This window comes from Corylus avellana, chromosome 2 (genome assembly GCF_965113065.1).
Source record: "Corylus avellana chromosome 2, dhCorAvel1.hap1.2, whole genome shotgun sequence".
Lineage (NCBI taxonomy): Eukaryota > Viridiplantae > Streptophyta > Magnoliopsida > Fagales > Betulaceae > Corylus > Corylus avellana.
The window spans coordinates 838,348-858,570 of record NC_142491.1 but is presented as its reverse complement, the minus strand read 5'-3'; the positions used below and the strand labels follow the sequence as shown (position 1 = coordinate 858,570).

Here is a 20,223-nt window from a genome sequence, read left to right as displayed (position 1 = left end):
GACACCAAGGTTTTGGCGGAGGCTGTTGAACAGTCCCGCCAGATAAAATGAATATTTTAAGCTGGAACTGTCGGGGGCTTGGGAACCTCCGAACAGTCAGGGACCTTTGCCGGTTGGTGAAGGAGAAGAAACCCAATTTGGTTTTCTTAATGGAAACCAAATTAAAAGCTTGTAGAATGGAGGTGATTAAAGCAAAAATCGGGTTTGGGAGTGTATTTACGGTAGACAGTGTTGGTCGCAGTGGAGGGTTAGCTTTACTATGGAGAAAAGATGTGTTGGTGAATATTCAAAACTATAGTAGAAGGCACATCAATGCAGTGATTGGGTCTGAAGTGGATGGACGGCCCTGGAAATTTACAGGCTTTTATGGGCATCCGGAGGTTGATAGAAGGAATGAATCATGGGATCTCCTACGCCATTTGAGGTCTTTTGATCCAATGGCTTGGATGTGCATAGGAGACTTCAATGAAATTCTAGAAGTCCATGAAAAGTTTGGAGCTTGTAGAAAATCTTGGCGACAAATGGATGCTTTTAGATCCACGTTGAACTTTTGTAATTTGAAGGATTTGGGTTTTATAGGACCCAAGTTCACGTGGTGTAATTTGAGGGAGGGAGGAAATATCATAAGGGAACGTTTAGACCGTGCCTTGGCTAACGAGGAATGGAGTGATAAGTTTCCGGTTGTGAAGGTGGAGGTTATAGCTACTCGTACGTCGGACCATGCACCTATCGCCATATCTTTCCACAAACTGAATGGAGTGCAAAAAAAATCCAGCAATTCAGGTATATGTCGAGTTGGGGAAAGAAGGAACATGCAAGGGCTGTTATTCGTAAAGTGTGGAAAAAGAAATCTCCATCAGAGGGGGTTTGGAGGGCAGTAAAACGAAATCTGGAATGTAGTAAAGAAAGCCTTACAAGCTGGAACAAGAAGACTATGAGCTGTACTGAAAGTGCCATAAACCAGAAAACCCAAGATATTAAGAATCTCCAAGAAGTGGAAGGCTTTCCAGATTTGGAGTCAATTCGACGTCTTCAAATTGAAGTTAATGATCTAATGGAGGTAGAAGATATGAAGTGGCGACAGATGGCAAATGAACATTGGCTGAAATTGGGGGACAAAAACACAAAGTATTTTCATGCTTGTGTACAGCAGCGTCGTCGGGTAAACAAAATTCATGGTATTATTGACGATGGTGGGCTGTTTCATTCTAATCCCCCAGATATTGAGAGAGCTTTTGTCGGGTATTATGATCGATTATTTTCTACGTCACTCCCGACTGGGCTGAATCAATGCCTTGAGTTCTTACCAAAAAAGGTGTCTCCAGTTATGAATGGGCAGCTATTGAGAGAATTCACGAAGGAGGAGGTTTTTTATGCCCTTCATCAGATGGCTCCATTTAAATCTCCGGGACCGGATGGGTTTCCGGCGGGTTTCTATCAAGAGCAATGGGAAGTGGTTGGCAAAGAGGTTTGTGATGCAATTCTAAATTTTTTTCATACTGGTTGCTTTGATGAGGATATTAATTTTACTCATATTGTCTTGATCCCGAAATCAAAAAATCCTACTAGAGTCACTGATTTTCGTCCAATTAGCTTATGTAATGTAGTTTATAAGATTCTCTCAAAAGTGCTAGCTAATCGGCTAAAAGTTTTTCTTCCTCATATTATATCTAGTAATCAAAGTGCTTTTATCCCAGAGCGGTTGATTTCTGATAATATTTTAGCTGCCTATGAGACACTTCATACTATGAATTCTCGTATGTGGGGAAGGGAGGGTTACATGGCTCTAAAGATTGATATGAGCAAGGCTTATGATAGGGTAGAATGGATTTTTTTGGAAGCAGTCATGCAGAGATTGGGGTTTGATCAGAAATGGATTGACATGTTAATGAAGTGCATCACTACTGTACAATATTCTATTATTATTAATGGAGAACCGGTGGGGCTTATTCATCCATCTCGAGGAATACGGCAGGGAGATCCTCTATCTCCTTATTTATTCCTTATTTGTGCTGAAGCTTTAAGTTCCTTACTTCACAGAGCGGATCATGTGGGAGTTTTGAAAGGAGTTCCAACATCAGTGGGAGGCCCAAAAATAAATCATTTATTTTTTGCTGATGACAGTCTTCTGTTTTGTAAGGCTAACAAGGAGGATTGGAATTGTTTGTCCGGAATTTTGGAGGTGTATGAGATGGCTTCGGGACAGCGGCTCAACAAAGATAAGACAGCAATTTTCTTTAGCAAAAATACAAAGCAGGAAGCTCGAGATTTAATTTTTCAGATGACGGGGGTCCCTGTTTCACAGCGTTTTGATACATATTTGGGCTTGCCTGCTTTGGTGGGGAGGTCTCGAATCAGTGAATTTCAGTCGATTATTGAAAGAGTCAAAAGGCGAATTAATGATTGGAAGTCACAATTTCTCTCCCAGGCAGGAAAGGAAATTCTCATAAAAGCGGTAATACAGGCTATACCCACTTACAGTATGAGTATTTTTTTGTTGCCTAAAGATTTGTGTAGGGAATTAAATTCTCTTATGCGAAATTTCTGGTGGGGTCATAAGGATAATGACAAGAAGATTCACTGGATGAGTTGGGAGAAGATGGGGGTTGCAAAATCCCAAGGTGGTATGGGATTCCGGGATCTTATTTGTTTTAACAAAGCTTTGTTAGCAAAGCAATGTTGGCGTCTTATTCAGGAACCAGGAAGTTTGGCAGGTAGAATTATAAAAGCAAAATACTATCCACGAGGGTCTTTGTTGGGTGCAAAAATTGGAAGTAGGCCGTCGTTTGCTTGGCGTAGTCTATTAGCAGCAAAGGATCTTCTTGAAGAGGGGTTGATGTGGAGGATTGGGGATGGAGGCACTGCTCACATTTGGGGCGATAAATGGTTGCCGAAGCCTTCATCATATGCAGTCCAATCTCCTTGTCGTGGGTTAGATAGAAGTGCAAAAATTAAGGAGCTTATGGAGAGTGATACTGGGGGTTGGAACAAAAGCCTCATTCGGGAAATTTTTGAGGCAAGTGAAGCAGATCTTATATGTAATTTACCCCTTAGCAGATATCGTCAAGAAGATAAGTTAATCTGGAGGGCAACCAAGAATGGATCTTTTACTGTGAGGAGTGCATATTTTCTGGAAAAGGAGAGAATCGATTCATTGAAAGGGGAAGGTTCTTCTACGTCGAGCTTTTCTCATATATGGAAATCCATTTGGAGTTTACAAGTCCCAAATGCTGTTAAGGTTTTCTTGTGGAGGGCGTGTGCAAATATTCTCCCGACGAAGGAAAATTTAGTGAGGCGTGGGGTGATCAAAGAGGGGAAGTGCATTTTCTGCAAACAAGAAATTGAGACAATTTTTCATATTATTTGGGAATGTCCTTCATCAATGGACGTCTGGGCGGCATGTGATAGAAGAATTCAAAAACTTCAAGTTCAATATCCTACGTTGTTGGAGGTGCTGGACACGGTTATATCACGATGTAGTAGGGATGAGTTGTTTCTAGTAGCCATTATTGCAAAAAAGATCTGGGCACGTCGAAATGAGGTAGTTCATGGGGGTGTTTTTATACACCCAAATCGTATTGTTCAAGAGGCAGAAATTCAGCTTCAGACCTTCCACTTAGCTTCAGCAAGAGATGTGTTGTCAAGTGGTGAGGCGGTACAGATGGTGGCTAGATGGGCTACACCTCCTTTTGGAAGATTCAAGGTTAATTGGGATGTGTCAGTTGATGTTCACCAAAAATGTTTGGGCTGTGGGGTAATTGTCCGAGATCACAGGGGCTCTATCATTGCAGCAATGTGTAAGAGATTAGATATTATTCAAGAACCGGTGATTGCAGAAGCTTTGGCATCTCTGGTTGCAGTGGAATTTAGTAAGGATTTGGGACTTCTAGATATTATTTTGGAGGGAGATTCTCTTCAGGTAATTCAAGCTTACCGTGAGGCGGGATCAAATTTGAGGCCATATGGACAGATTGTTGATGACGCACGAGTTGTCTTAGGCAGGCATCGGAGCTGGATGGTTTCTCATGTCAAGCGAGATGCAAATTCAGCGGCTCATAATCTAGCGAAATTTGCTCTTGTATGTTCTACGGAGCAAATATGGATGGAAGAAATTCCTAGATGTATTTATGATATTGTCTTATTAGAGCAATCTGCTCTGGCTGTTTAGAGTTTTATGCTCTTGGCTAATTATCTTTTATGAGGAATGAAATCAGATGATTCAAAAAAAAAAAAAAAAAAAAAAAAAACAAACAAAAATACTTCAATTGTAGTTATAAGTAACACATTGTTTAATCCAATGTCAATTACTTAATTTGATATTATATGAATCACATTGTCATTGTCATTGTACATGAATAATTGATTAAGTATTGGAATTGTAATTGGATCATATAGTTAAATATTTATCTTATACATTTATATTATTCAATATGCATATAATATAACTACAAGCAATTATATATATATATATATATATATATATATATATATATATATATATAATTCAAAATTGTTCAAAATTGTTAATTTTCTTTTTTTTTTTCTTTCAAAAAATGGTTAAATTTCTTTTTCTAAAAAATGTTCAAAAAATACATTAATACTTCAATTGTGATTATAAGTAACACATTGTTGAATCTAATGTCAATTACTTAATTTGATATTATATAATCATATAGTCTCATTAAATTATATCATATGATTCATATGATTAATTATTTAAATTCTTATCATATTTACTTATAATCTTTTTTCTTTGAATTGAACTTAATATCTAATGGTAAATGGTAATGTTCAAACTCCTAAATCCTAAATTCCTAAAGTATCTAATAATGCTTTAATTAAATTGTAGACTTGTAGTTATAAGTAACATATTGTTTAATTCAATCGAATCAATTGTGATTATTATTGTACATGAATCATATGATTAACTTGTAGACTTATGACTTATGAGTTATGTCATATTATATATGTATTATTTATTATTATATAATCATATGATTTAATGATCAAGTCATCATGTGATATAATCATATCAATTATAGTGATAATATATAAATTACTAAAATTATAATGATAATACATTAATACTTAAATTATGTTTATAAGTAACACATTGGTCATTGTTTAATCCAATGTCAATTACTTAATTTGATATTATACGAATCATATCATCATTGTACATTAATAATATGATTCACTTAAAGTCTTGAATAAAGTATTTGAATTGTCATTGAATCATATGATTAACTATTGATATTATACATTTATATTATTCATATACATATGTAGACTTATATAGACTTATAGGTTTATAACATACATTGGAAATAAGTCTCTAGATATTTAATTGTTGTATTAGTATGAATTAGTATACTTATGAGTTATGTCATATTATATATGTATAATTTGTTATTATATAATCAAATGATTTAATAATCAATCTCATGTGATATAATCATATAAATTATAGTGATAATATATTAATACTCAAATTGTGATTTAATTATTTTTTTAAAAAAATTGTGATTTAATGATCAAGTGATTATATGATATAATCATATAAATTATAGTGATAATATATTAATACTTAAATTGTGATTTAATTATTTTTTTTAAAAATTGTGATTTAATGATCAAGTGATTATGTTATATGTATAATTATAAAAATATATTATATAAAAAGGCGGTTAGCGGTTAGCGGTTACGGTTAGTAGACCCAATAACCGCTAACCGCTAGGCGGTTATGGCGGTTAGGCGGTTAGCGGTTAATGCGGTTAAACGGTTAGGCGGTTAGGCGGTTGGCGGTTATAGCGGTTAGCGGTTAGCGGTTAGCGGGCGGTTAAAAACCGCCCGCCTTTGCACCCCTAGTGAAGAGTAATGCTGAAAACGAAGATTCATATTATTTTTGTGGTCTTTCAAAATTGACGTGACTCTAAAAATTAATATTAGTTCAAAATTCAATAATAATTTTATGGGAAAACTTCACTTTAGATCCCTGAACTACTACGCATTTTGAAAACACCCCCAAAATTCAAAAAACTCTCAATTTATATCACTGAACTTTCAATTTCAATCAATTTATCCCCTCCGTTAGTTTTAGTTGTTAACTTCTAACGGAAATGCCTAAAAAGAACAAATTACCCTTTGTTTTTAAAGGAAATAAAACGTAAATTTAAAATTTTATAAAAAATTCAGGGGTGTAAACATCATTTTATAACTTTTAACGTTTAAAATCTGACAAATTGAGTAAATTAATTGAAATTGAAAGTTCGGAAGTGTAAATTGAGAATTTTTGAATTTTGGAAAGTCTTCTTAAAACAGAAGGTCTAAAATGAAATTTTTCCTAATTTAAAGAGCTTTTGAGAAGAAAATAAATAAATAAATCTTTGTTTTAGCATCGCTATTATACACATGCTCTCAGTGGAGAGGAAGTGCAATATCTCTTGCATTGGTGCCGTACTGCCGTTGTTGCACTCAAGGCACGCAGGTCACGTGACTTTGAACCATTGTAACGGCAACTCTGTTTTGGTTTGCAAGGAAACCCCCGTAGGCCTTCATATTTCCTTTTGTTATTTATCCTTTGAGACCAAACAATTATTTATTTATAATTTTTGCCTAATTTGAATTATATTGTAGTGAATGAAGTATACCATTACAGCAAGTGGATGAATGATAAATGCATATTCTCCTCAAATGATGTAGTGGGAAAGTACTCAATCAGAGACAGAGAGAACTAATTATTGTCAAAATTGGAAATTTAAGAAATAATTTAACCACAATACAGACACTAATGAAAAAAAAAAAAAAAAAAAAAAATTAAGATATATATAAACAAATTAAGTAGCCAAAAAAATGAAATGAGGTTCAACCCAACAGGATTTGCCGCTTGAGATATACAACATCAATTTTGAGGCTCTTAGGAAGATGGGGAAAATGGTGGTTTTAGGTCTGGATCCTGCATCCACATAGAGATAAATGAATGATACACAAATCATCTGGTTACATTTTCTAATAACATGTAAAGCTTCTTCATACAGGAACTCAAAATCTTCCCCCTCTCCCGCTTTGGTTAAAAAAAAAAAAAACAAACAAACAAACACTAATCATAATTTTGTCATAGACAGAGTACCCATTATTCAATAACATAACATTTGATGCTATTGAATATGGACGGTCGCTGGAGGCAAGCTAAACATGGAAAAGGATCCTCTCCATTTCAAAATCCTTCTATTTCCTCTATTTAGTGTATTTTGAAGGGTAGTGTTGTCTAAAAGTTTTAATGATGGTAGTGCATTAAATGTAATACCCTTCAAAATGCACTAAATGGAGGAAATTGAGGAATTTTGAAACGGAGAGGATCCTTTTCCGCTAAACATGTTTCAATACGGTCGCTCGCCGACCGGGTCATAATTACACGTCATAAACACATCTCAATTGTCGCACACCACCCGAGCACAGCCGATCCTTCTTGTATTCCGCCACACAATCTGCGTGTAGTGGCCGTACATCTGACCGGCCTGGCAGGTGTTTGTCAAGTACGTGTAGTATTTCTCTTCATCAGCCCACGCACTCACGGCATCAGCCTGAGTCCACGTGGAGCCGCTGCCTCTGTAGATGTTCTCTCCGAGCTTGAAATTGTCTTCCGGGAAAGAATGTTACGCTTTGCAGTCGGATTTTCTCTGGCCAGCCCACCATCTCACATACTTTTCGAGATCGGAATCCCACATCAATAGCAGCTCCCACTTGTACGTCCTGACCATGTTGTGTGCAAACAAGAATTGCAGGGACTCTCCAATGCAGCCCCAGCAGAGTTACTTGGAAACTTTGTATATGGTCTCGTTGTCTGGCTTTTTCAGTGCCGGGGAAGATTGGGAAGTGACAAGTAAATCATGATTAATGTTGCTGGTGAGAGTGATGAAGAGGAAGAGAAGCCAAAATGATGTAGGACAGTCCACCGAGCACTGTTCAGCCGAACCGAGGGCCGAACATGTAGGACAGTCCATCGAGAACTGTTCAGCCAAACCGAGGGCCGAGCCTCGGCTCAGGAAATCAAGAACTGAGGAATACTCGAGAAACACTGAAGCACCCTTGACCAAGGCATACTCGGGAAGCTCAATTCTGATATCTGACAGAATCTGTCAGCGCCAAAAGAATATTGTCAAAACTGAGGGCAGGAATATATCAGGGTCGGAATATCAGAAGGGCGGTGATGTCAGAACCATAGTCGGGAAGCAGCAAAGTTAAAGGCCGCAAAGTTATGTTAGAACTGCAAGGAATAATGTCAGAACCGACCTTGCCAACAATCGAGGACCAATGAGAAGCTATTGCCGGATTTAGGGAACCAATGGCCAGTTGCCATTGTTCGGCCAATCATGTTAGGGCCAAGTTTATTTAGAATAGTTTGTTAGTTTTCTTTCCTATAAATAGTATGACTTGTAGTATTTTCAAAACCAACTATTTCAACTTGAAACTGTATGTATGAATTGAGAATTGTCTCTTCAAAACTTATATGAATTTATCAGGAGATTTTATTTTCAACCTGCGGGTTATGTTGTGTGTCAATCTGAGGATTGAGCGTTGATTTATCAGGTCAAGAGACGCAGAAGCTCCTAACCTTTCGGTTACCAAGTCTTCCGCTACGTCACAAAAGGGTCTCATTTTTTTTTCCTTCGGTTGAGGCCTAATTCATATGTATATGAATTTCAGGAACATATATATATGGACACAAATTTCCTCCAAACCAGTTTGGAGGAAATTTCCTTCAATCTACTCTAATAAGTGACAAGTGTCATTCAATATTTTTGGATTTCTAAAAAATTAATGTTTAGGTTCCTAGATTAGTGGAATGACAATAAATGACTGTTAAAATATTAAAGAAAATATGTGAAAAATGACACTTGTCACTTATTAGAATAGGTTGAAGGAAATTTCCTCCAATTCAATTTGGAGGGTATGTTGTTCCCGTGAGCTCTGTGTTGTTCGTATTATGGGACATTAGAGCCCACGAATACCATGGTGCATTCTAGATCATTCAATATATATGTGGGCGTAAGAAATGCATACAAATGATAGGCAAGTGCGAATTTTTAATCCCACAAGTTCCTAATAAAAACAAATTTTCTAGATACACACAAATTCAAAGCCAAGATAGCTAAGGTACTACCCTCTTGGACGGCACTATTTCCAGAATTCCCTCTGTCTAGTCTCTTTCACCACTTGTTTCATATGAAAATGTTACCGTACGTATTACGACTTTTACTACAAATTTTTTACGAACTGACCGACCCGTATCAACCAATAAACTATCTCTTGAAGATCATTCATGCTAGTACCCGGTTGAGAATAGGAGAGAATTTTCATCCCCTTTCCAATTCTCTACCTCAAAGTTTATGTGATATCTATTACGTTAGCAACTAAACTATGTCTAAAAGACCATTCATGACTTGATATTTTCATTCCATCTTCAGTCACCCCAGGAACCCAAAAACCCAAATTTTTTTTTTCGGCCACCCCCGTGAACTTGTTAGAAGCTCACTTGGCCTTCAAAATGCCATGAATCGGCCCCGTTTATTGGGCTATGTAGTCCATAACACAAAAACAGAGAAACCCACCATGGCTAGAAAAATCGAATAATTTTTTTTTCTTGATTAGAAAATTGTGAAAATAATAATTAAAACAAACGAAAATGGTTAGAAAATTTTTCCCAACCTTTTTTGCAGACATCCAACTCATTTGGACTTCATGCCCAAAGTTTGGAAAGAAGAAATTTCTCAAAATTTGAAATGAGTCCATGGGTATTACTACAGTTGAAGGAAGAAAGATTAGAGGTGGACTTGTTGGACCATTAAAAAATAATTAATGATAATCTTCACACTCATTTATCACATCAATTTTTTATTGGTATGTGTATTTTAAGTGATTTATCATGTCAACCACTTAAAAATTAAAATTAAAAATAAAAATGACACTTAAAATACGACATATCAATTGGTGTGAAAGTAACATTAGTCTTAAAAAATAAGAAAATTGTAAAAATTTTTAGTCCATATGATATGAGGTTGTAACAAATAACTTTTATAAGGTGACGCTAGAAGAGTAGCATATCACCTTTTGAATGTGACATTTGGCCCAGAAAGACATAATTTAGTATCGTTTGTACAGCAAACGACTTTTTTCTTGATTCTAGACCTTATGTTTATGGTCTTTTACCAAGCGTCACTGTTCAAACGTTACTAAATGAATAGTCATGTTTTTGGGCATAAATAGTCATTATTCACATGTCGCTAATTTTTTTTTTTTTTTTGGTAGTGTAGTGCTGGCCGAACACTCTTCAGCCACCTTTCAAAGTATATGAGCTTCTTCCCTAATAACCATGGCAACCATTGAGAGAGAGAGAGAGAGAGAGAGAGAGAGAGAGAGAGGGGGGGGGGGGGGGGAGAGGATATTATATACACTTTGCAGCTACATGTTATTTCAAACAACAATGTGACTAAAATGTTTTTCGAGGCTGCCAATTTTACACCATGAATAGGGACGGAGCCAGACTTTGGTATGGGTAGGAGTCAAGAGCCAAAAATTTTAGTGGGTAGAGTCCAATAAGCAAAAAAAAAAAAATTCCAAATTTTATTTTTCTTGTTTGGGGGGGAGGGCATGGCCTACAAGGCCACCCCTAGTTCCGTCCCTATAATAAATGCATGACATGCACACGACATTCCCAAATCAATATTCTAGAATATTAAATTTGTAATATATACTGAAATCATATTTTTTATAGCATGGAACAATTCTTGATTCTTCGTTAAAACTAAAAAACACTACAACTCATTGATATTTCTATTTATCGTTGTGGATTCCCATCACATAGATATAACCTTTCATTACCATCCATGGCAAACAAAACAAGACTCTTCATTTCTCTTGAAATGAAAACGAATAATTTCACTGTCTAAATTTTGTTTTGTCGCATGTAATGATGTACATTAACATATTGACATTCATTAGATAAGATACTTATTTTCACATTCAAATGTAAGATATAATTTCTCTGTTTTGTAAAATTATCATGAGTTGTACAGAGATATATGTAAAAGTGCTATAAATCAAATGAATACAACACACGTTTTTGTTAATCAAACCAAAAACAACTTAGAAAGTTTACAATTAAAAGGAAATTTAAAATTTTCAAGCACATGCAAGATTCAATAGTCCCAATCAATTTTTAAATCAATTATTATTTTAAAAATATAAAATTTCAAGATTGATTGACGTTAATATTAATTGTAAGTTAAAAATATAATATATATATTATTCTTCAAGAGATGGCTGGTCGTGATTCAAGCAGCCATGGTGTTGGAAAACATCAGTGTCACCAAGTATTCTGCCAATGTTGTCCATGGCATTTTTGGCTGCTCTGTCACCATAGCATGGTGTCCATGGCATTTTTGGCCGTACACTCCTTCCACTGGTAAAGCATATTCCAATGGTTTCCGAAGTTATGATCGGCTCCAACAATATCTTACACATCTGTTGCAAAGATATAAAGCTGCATTTAAATATATATGGTCTCTGTCATACTGTACATATATATATTTATATGGTCTCCTACAAATTATCATTCATTCTCTCAATTTTCAAAATCAACATTAGATATGTGGGTTAATGTAGACTCAACACATGGCTCCACAGATTAAATGGTAATTTTGAAAAGATGGAAGAAAGATAGGGAAGGATGTATAGCTCGTCTCAACTTTAACTTAGTATAATTCGAAGTTCGAACCCTATTTTGAAGTTTTAGTGTTCCGCCTATCTAAAATAACAGCCTAGAATTGACTTAGGAATCGAGGTACAACTTGAAATATTTTGATAGTTTATATATCTGAGTTGCAGGGAGTCATATTTTATTGGTCTTAAGTGCAAATAGGATGTTACATTAGGTGGGTAAAGTCCAATTTACCATTTTTAATTGTTTTTTTTTAAAAAAAAAAAAAAAATTGAAATTATAAATAGTGTTTTGTGTTGTGAAATAAGATGATGTGTCAAAATTTTAAATGAATGGATTTACACCAAAGCCCGATAGAAGTTATAATTGCTAAAATAAAAGAGTTATTTTTCTCCTAAAAGTTGAATCAGAACTGAACATATATTTATTGGAAGATTATTATTTACCATAATTCCCAAAACCGCTCATTCTTGATTGCACAACTGCAAGTAATCACAAGTAATCAGGAAAATAGCTTGTGACAAATTAGACAACAATATAGAATTTAGGTAGAAAAAACAATCATAAATCTACGATAATAGAAATTGATAACAAGAAAAGCAAAGCATTTTTCTTTTTCAATTTAATGGTATCTCTGTGAGAAACTGTTTAAAAAACCTTGAGGAGTTGAGAGAGACGTGCTTCTGAGGCTGCTTGCAGCGGAGTAGAACTCCATAACAATGCAAGAGAAATGCGAGGCATCAATCTCAGCGTGGAGAGTGAGCAACAAGGGATGGTCCAGCATCCTGGTAACAAGAACAAGAAGATGATTGTGGAAACACAGAGAAGAGACTGTTATTTATGTGAAGAGTAATGCTGAAAACGAAGATTCATATTATTTTTGTTGTCTTTCAAAATTGACGTGACTTTTTAAATTAATATTAATTCAAAATTTAATAATAATAATTTTAAGAGCTTTTGAGAAGACAAAAAAAAAAACAAAAAAGAAAAATCTTTGTTTTAGCATCACTTTTATACCCATGCTCTCAGTGGAGAGAAAGAGCATGTTTAGTGTGCGTTTGAGATGCCTAAAAGTGTGTTTAATACTTAAAAAGTGGGTTTAAAGAAAAAAGTATCGGTTTCGTAAAAAATTTGAAAACGTCTTTAAGGGTCTAAAAAATCAAAAAATGACCAAAATCTACTTTTGGCAAAAACTTAAAAATGCAGCTTTTGAAAAAAAAAAAAAAAACGTTTATCGACATAAAAACTTTATTTCTCAAACACAATCTCAAACAGGCTCGAAGTGTCATATCTCTTGCATTGGTGCAGTGGTTGCACTTAAGAGGTATGTGAGAGCAAGGCACACAGGTCACGTGACTTTGGGCCATTGTAACGGCAACTCTGTTTTGGTTTGCAAGGAAACCCCCGTAGGCCTTCATATTTCCTTTTGTTATTTATCCTTTGAGACCAAACAATTATTTATTTATAATTTTTTCCTAATTTGAATTATATTGTAGTGAATGAAGTATACCACTGCAGCAAGTGGATGAATGATAAATGCATATTCTCCTCAAATGATGTAGTGGGAAAGTACTCAATCAGAGAGAGAGAGAGAGAGAGAATAAATTATTGTCAAAATTGGAAATTTAAGGAATAATTTAACCACAATACAGACACTAACGAAAAAAAAAATTAAAAATTAAGATATATATAAGCAAATTAAGTAGCCAAAAAAATGAAATGAGGTTCAACCCAACAGGATTTGCCGCTTGAGATATACAACATCAATCTTGAGGCTCTTAGGAAGTAGGGGAAAATGGTGGTTTTAGGTCTGGATCCTGCATCCACAGAGAGATAAATGAATAATACACAAATCATCTGGTTACATTTTCTAATAACATGTAAAGCTTCTTCATACAGGAACTCAAAATCTGTGACCAAATTAGTTGAATTAAAAACACTACAAGAATCATCAACTCATACTATGAAAGCTTGCACCTTTGCCCTGATACAGAAAGCTCAGAGGATAAATAAGAATTACAAAGAAAGTATGGAGAAACAAAACAACCACAAACAACAAGACACAAGTGAAAGACAGTTCATGGATTGCCCTTAATAAAAACTGCCATCTATAGCCTTATAGATTCATCATCTATGAGATACCTATCTATACAATTATTATCTCCCTCAGGACCCTCACAACCTCAACCCAAACTCCGATCCCGTTGTCATAGTACTGCTCGACAAACCATGAGCCTCAAATATTCTTTTTAAGTTGCTGCCAAGAGAGGAAGAGAGCATTTTAGGAAGAGGGTCATTCATTCTGTACTACACTGTGCCCTGTCTTTTATTACTCTCCTTTCTATCTTCTATAAGTAACTTGAGCTAAAAAAAAATTAATGGCTTCCAAAAATAACTTGCACATAAAAACTAAAATAACATGTCCATTGGAACAGACCAATGGACAAGACTGTAGCTTTGATGATAATATTTCCTCCACTTCAACCCCACAAAAAAAAATAATAATAATAATAGTATTTTCCAAGGTTAACAATTCAGCTAAGGAATGAACAATTTTGTGAGCAAGTCATGATATTTACAATTTAATAGTAAGACATTTGGTTGCATTGCATCTAGATTCTACACTGACTTTATTATATAGTTCCAAACTCTTCAGACTTCCTTCCAAATAAAAATATAGTAGCATATGGGATAACTTTTTCCTGACCAAATTTTTTATTTCACTCTTCCAATTTTTGTTTTTGATAAGTAATCGAATTTTTTTTATTAAATGAGTAAAGCGCCCCTATGTAAACATGAAGTATACAAAAGGAAACACCTATCTAGACAGAGCAAAACCCCCCAACACCCCCAAGACACCAAGGCAAGAACCACCAACCCTTCTAATCCTATCAGAGTTACAACCAAGGTGAAGGCCCCCACCTTAAACCCTAAAATACTCCACCATCCTTTAGATCCACATAATCAAAACCACCAAAAACTCCCCATGATGAGCTACCAACCCTTCTAATCCTATCAGAGTTACAACCAAGGTGAAGACCCCCACCTTAAACCCTAAACTACTCCACCACCCTTTAGATCCACATAATCAAAACCACCAAAAGCTCCCCTTGATGACACCCCCATAAAATATGCAAAACGCTACGAGACATGAACCTTGCCTTCGGATAGATACACAGACGGGAACTTTGAACTGAATGATTAATATCTCATTAATTTAATGAGCAAATGACTTTCTGACCAGACAGAAAAAAAACCATGAGCCCCTCCAAACATAACATGAGATATTAATCATTCAGTTCAAAGTTTCAATAGAGGTTGTCATTCCTGAAGGTGGCAACCAAATTCATTCATGAAAAGTAAAAGGCAGAAGTTCATTCTTTGCATATATAAATAGATTTACATTTCTATAACTTACCATATTTATTTTAGGCATATTACACCCAAACACGCAAACAGAGAGAGAAAGAGAAGATGGACATACATTACCACAGGGAGAGGATAATCAAGAACCACTTTTCATGTCTGGTATGGATTCTGTTGACTTGTTTAGATGACCATCATTTTTCCAATTTTCTTCTATAGAAATATAAGCAGAAGAGGTAGCATTATTTGTATCTTCAGTTTGCTGAATAACTCCTCCATTCATCCTACGTTTTCGAGAAGTTTTAACTTTCTTCTTGGGATAGATATGCACAGAAGGTGGCAAAAGAGAATCCTGTATCGCCTACAAAAATACAAAACTGAAAAAAGTTACCACTTTAACAAATGTCAGACAGAAATTCTTAAAGCAAGAAGACATATAAGAGTAAATGAGCACAAATTCAACGATATTACCAAAGAAGGTGTCAAGATGCACCTTTCCTAAAGTTTAACAAAAATCAACATATCTCCTTTCTTTTGAGGTGAAATGATGGAAAGTATTATTAATTTGAATATGACATATGTACAAGGTAGACATGAACCCATGGGCAGCACACCTAATGCCCAAGAAAAAAGAAAAAGTGCCGCAATTAGTTCCTTTAATTCAGAAACAAATACAAAGACATACGGAAAAAAGAAAAGAAAAAAAGAATGTGCTTTCTGGACTGCTGATTTGTATTCCATAAAATGATAAAAAAACCTTCATTTATAATCATTTACCTCCACCTATTAAGTAGAAAAGCTTCATTTGCAATGCACAGACCCTATACTAGAGAGAGAAAATAAAAAATAAAAGATAATTTTATTGAGCTCTATCCTCTTTCATTTCCTTGCTAATGGAAAGCCTTTGTGTCTCTAACATTTCTTCAAGATTGCATCAACTAATAGGTAAAATCTGCAGATAAAATATGAAATATCCAAAGACGAATATGTTTACACGTCTCTTTACGTGTCTACATTATAGTTCTAATATGTACTTGTGTTAAGAGTAAAACTCGCCTGGGTTTATTTGTTCTTCAGTGCTCTGTTTCCCAATATCAAGTCTTTATTTAAAAAGATAAGAACTCATTTCTAGCCAACTCCCTGACTGCTGTAATATAATACAACACCTCAGGTTCTTTACTCTGTAAACCAGATTCTAGTCGTACTTTCCCTAGATTTCATAACCCAAATAATTGGAATATAAGCCTTCCTTGAATTAAGACAACCACTTAAAAGCTTCATTAGCATTTTTATCTTTTTGATCAACCTGGGTCTTGAACTAATTATTCAAAAAAATTAATTGTGTCACAGAGTGGAACTTAAAAAAAAAGAAAAAGAAAAAAAAGAATCAACACTAAGCTTCTCAGTGAATCTCTAAGCTTCAGAAATTTAACAAACTTCATGCAGTTATTGAAGGGTCTGGAAGCAGATTAAAATCCATACAGAAGAACATTTTATTAGGAAACACGAAATTTTGATTTGGAAGTGTTATATTGCATTTTCAAGAGGGCATCAACACTCTGCACATACACAATTCTCTCTTTGTATTGTACCCTGCATTCATGTACAGCAGATACACATGATCAACCTAGAAGTGACTTGGTCTCTTCATATCCAACCAACTAATCAGCTCTACATGTCATTTGTAGTTAGTATTAACAAATATGGATCTCAAAAGAGCGTACCATTATTGCAACAACTGTAGATTAGACTACAGCTATATGAAAGGAAACTAAGTTCCAAGCTATTTCTATAGGTGAAAAAAAAGGGTACAGTGAAAAAGAACGAAAAAAGCATACCATCCAACCCTTTTCACCTCTGACTCCACCCCTGATTGCATAGGCCTCCTTGAAACCATTCTTGAATAACAATTCCGCCACTTTCATGGAATTACCATCAAAACTACCTTACAAAAAGAGAAACTAGCGATGAAATTAAGGACATGCTTCATACAAAAAAAGGCTATCTAAAATGTCATCCATTCTTTACACCATAGACATATATGCCATACAAAGCATTTATTATTAAGAAAGAAAAGTGAAGTAGTAAGACAACTATATGCTTTACAGTTAACTAGGTGGTCAACCACCTACAATGCATATTTTGTAAGTCATAAATTTCAAATAGGAAGTAGTATACCAATAGCTAAATTAGCCATTCAACAACAACAACAAAAGAGAAAAATAAAACATAAAATAAAAACTGACTGAACTAAGCTTATGCCTAGACAAGACTACTTATACCAAACAAAATTGGGAAAGATGGTGCCAGTCTACAAGCTTTCTATGCACAGATAATTTCATTCTAACATTTAAAAAATCTCTCCAAGTCACAAATCAAGTTCACATCAAATCAGGTTGAGTTAGGGCAACACAATCCGGCTGCCATCTCTGACAAATTATTTATTTATTCAGTATAATTTGCAAGCGCAGCTGTTGGAGGATGATTCCACTTTGCTTGATGCGGTGTATCTGGAGAGAAAGAAATGACTGAAGCCTTGAAAGAAGAATGTGAGATGACGGTGGCAGAGTTAAGGCCTTCTTCTTTAATACCCTTTTCCATTGGGGGATTGCTTTTGATTGTTCTTATATTTCTAGTTTTCATGACTTTTTTTTGCTCTTTTTTTCTTTATGGGATTATGTGTTTCTCTTGTATACTTCATGTATATTTGGGCACATCCTCTGGTTTTAATGAATTTTGATTAACTTAACAAAAACAATTAATAATTTGCAAGCTTCTTAGGAAGAATGGCGCATTGTTATTGTCCCTGTGGATATGAAGAGCAGAACTGACTCCCAATGAGTGTATTCAGCTACGCATTGTACTTACCAAAGCAGTTTGGTATGGAAATTTCTAGTCGAATGTTATCCAAAGCAGTTGAAGGAAAGTTTATAGAGGGTTCCATGTTGGGTGAGGTCATGGTGCAAATATGGAGATTTTGCATTAATAATTTGCACATGATCCTATTTTGCAATGCAGTACTTACCAACTTAGAGCCATCAGGTGTGTTTTACTTTATTTTGAAGTTTGTATCCGGGTTAAAGATGAATTTGGGCAAGAGTGAGTCACACATGTGGATGATGTGGTAGAAACATCTCACTCGGCTACAATGTTAGGTTGCAAGGTGAGCTTATTGACAATGATAACTTAAGACTGTCTCTGTGGTCATCTTTTAAGGCTCGTTTGGTTTGGAATTCTATCATTGAAAATATGGAGGATCTAGCAGCTTGGGAAAAAAAAAAATGTATTTGTCAAAAGGAGGAAGACTTACTCTTCTCAAAAATGGTTTATCCAGCTTACCAACCTACATTCTGTCCTTCCACTCATGTAGCTAGCGGGCTAGAGAAGTTGCAAAAGAGATTTTTTTTGAAAGGGGCGGGGGAGGAATTTTCATTTCATCTAGTGGACTAGGATAAAATTTGTTCTTCAGGCTGATCATTTGGGCGTGAAGAAACTGAGTACTTTTAAACAAGGCTTATTGAGGTCAACACTTTGCTACATTTCTAGAATCCCTTTCTCCAAAATTGAACAACTAAGCTCAAAAAACACCTAAAGAAAAAGGCTTAGAAACCAAAGAACATTTTTTTCTTTTCTGTTCTGCTCCAATTTTCAACGCTCCATTCATACATGTTCTTTCTCAAACGACATGAGCTTCTTCCAACCTTTAAAAAAGTCCAAAAAAATTGCACTTACTTGTCTAGAACACAGACCACAGTGCTTGCCACTTCTCCAAAGCTTTCCAACACCTTCTTCACAAACCCATCTTCATCTCCCTCAGAAAACTCAACCTGCACCACACCCTTATTCAGAATCGTCAAATTTGGAGACCCCATGTACTTCAAAGTCTTCTTGTCCCTAATATCTAAGAGCTGCGCATTGGGGTCATCCCGGAGTTTCTTAAATGCGTCAATGGCAGAGACGAACTTGTATTTTCTCAAGTACTCTTCAGTGAGAGGTATGACAACCAGCCAAATGAAGGTACACCCAGCAACAAAAAAAGGGTTCCTGGTGAGAAAGTCATCAATTGCAAGTACGATTGACTCGAGGTTAATTTTGTCGGATACTTGGTCGGTGGAGGAGACAACAGCCTCGGAAGCAAGGGAAGGAAGAGGGGTGAGGAGGTTGAGAAGAGCGAAAGAAAAATGGGTTTTTGTTGGATTTTGAAGATGGTTTTGGAATGGGGTTTTGTGGGCGGAGGGGAATTGGGTTTGGCGAGAAGTGGAAATGGGGATGGGAATGGAGTTTGGGAGAGGAGAGGTGGGTTTGAAGATGGCCAGTTTCTGGGTTTTGAGGTGGGTTTGGAGGACGGGTGGACAGGAGCAGAGCACCATTGAAAGAGACTCCATCAGAACCATTTGGAGTGAGGGAGAGAGAGATAGAGGATAAAGGAGTTATTGCTTCGCGCTAAAGTACAACTACCATACAATTAAAACCAACTAACTCTCTCCAATAAGTAGTTCAATCGGCTGGGATCACGCATAATGAAGTGGAGGTCACTAGTTCGAATCCCTCTCCCCCTATTATGCGGACATGTCAACCAAAAAAAAAACCAACTAACTGCTCACAAAATAATAATAATAATAATAATAATAAAATAAAGAAAAATATCAAACTCCAAATACAAAACTGCAATGCTATTCTTCGAACTAGCTTTACATCAATTTACTTGGCATGTATTTTAAATGATTTGTTTAAAATACATTATATTAATCGATGTGAAACTAATGTAAATGGAAATATTATTCAAAACAAAAAATAAATAAATAATATTACTTTTCACATTCATTTCACACAAACTAATATAACATTTTAAATAGTAAACTATGACAGTGTGTCACTCACTTAAAAAAAAAAAAAAACACAAAAAATAGGACAAGATAAAGTGGTCACTTCATTTTTTCACAAATGTAGAACAAGTGGAAATGGTTAGAAGATGTTTAGAAAAAGAAATCATGCTTTTATCCTATTTTGTTGAAGTTGTAATTTCACTAGGTCTTTGAATTTGTTTTTGTAACAATGAGTAATTGACAATTATATATATATATATTCTTTTTTTCTTCTTTTGAGGACGAGGAACCCTTCTAAGGTAGGATCACTTT

General features: G+C 35.3%; 1 protein-coding gene and 1 pseudogene across 2 annotated transcripts; both read right to left on the bottom strand.

Annotated features, from left to right (window-relative positions):
* Positions 1 to 6,805: 6,805 nt before the first annotated feature.
* Positions 6,806 to 19,521, bottom strand: LOC132167401 (Rhodanese/Cell cycle control phosphatase superfamily protein). Of its 2 annotated transcripts, none has more exons than XM_059578365.2 (4): positions 18,818 to 19,521; positions 16,924 to 17,026; positions 15,204 to 15,446; positions 6,806 to 6,955 (listed from the first exon to the last, which is right to left on the bottom strand). In XM_059578365.2, the coding sequence occupies exons 1-3, from the start codon at positions 19,477 to 19,479 to the stop codon at positions 15,225 to 15,227; spliced, it is 987 nt and encodes a 328-aa protein (XP_059434348.2). In that variant the 5' UTR covers positions 19,480 to 19,521; the 3' UTR covers positions 6,806 to 6,955; positions 15,204 to 15,224. The 2 variants fall into 2 exon arrangements, with proteins under 2 accessions (XP_059434348.2, XP_059434347.2); XM_059578364.2 differs by lacking the exon at positions 6,806 to 6,955 and adding an exon at positions 13,323 to 13,536.
* LOC132174324 (uncharacterized) lies at positions 7,380 to 8,359 on the bottom strand (annotated as a pseudogene).
* Positions 19,522 to 20,223: the final 702 nt, after the last annotated feature.

What these genes read in the sequence shown, in the direction of transcription:
- LOC132167401 (XM_059578365.2), bottom strand. Translation starts at nt 19,479, where the DNA reads ATGGTTCTGATGGAGTCTCTTTCAATGGTGCTCTGCTCCTGTCCACCC. An exon ending in GTGGTCTGTGTTCTAGACAA is followed by an intron (nt 17,027 to 18,817) that starts GTAAGTGCAATT and finishes TTTGTAAGGTAG; the next exon opens with TTTTGATGGTAATTCCATGA. An exon ending in GAGGTGAAAAGGGTTGGATG is followed by an intron (nt 15,447 to 16,923) that starts GTATGCTTTTTT and finishes GTATTTTTGTAG; the next exon opens with GCGATACAGGATTCTCTTTT.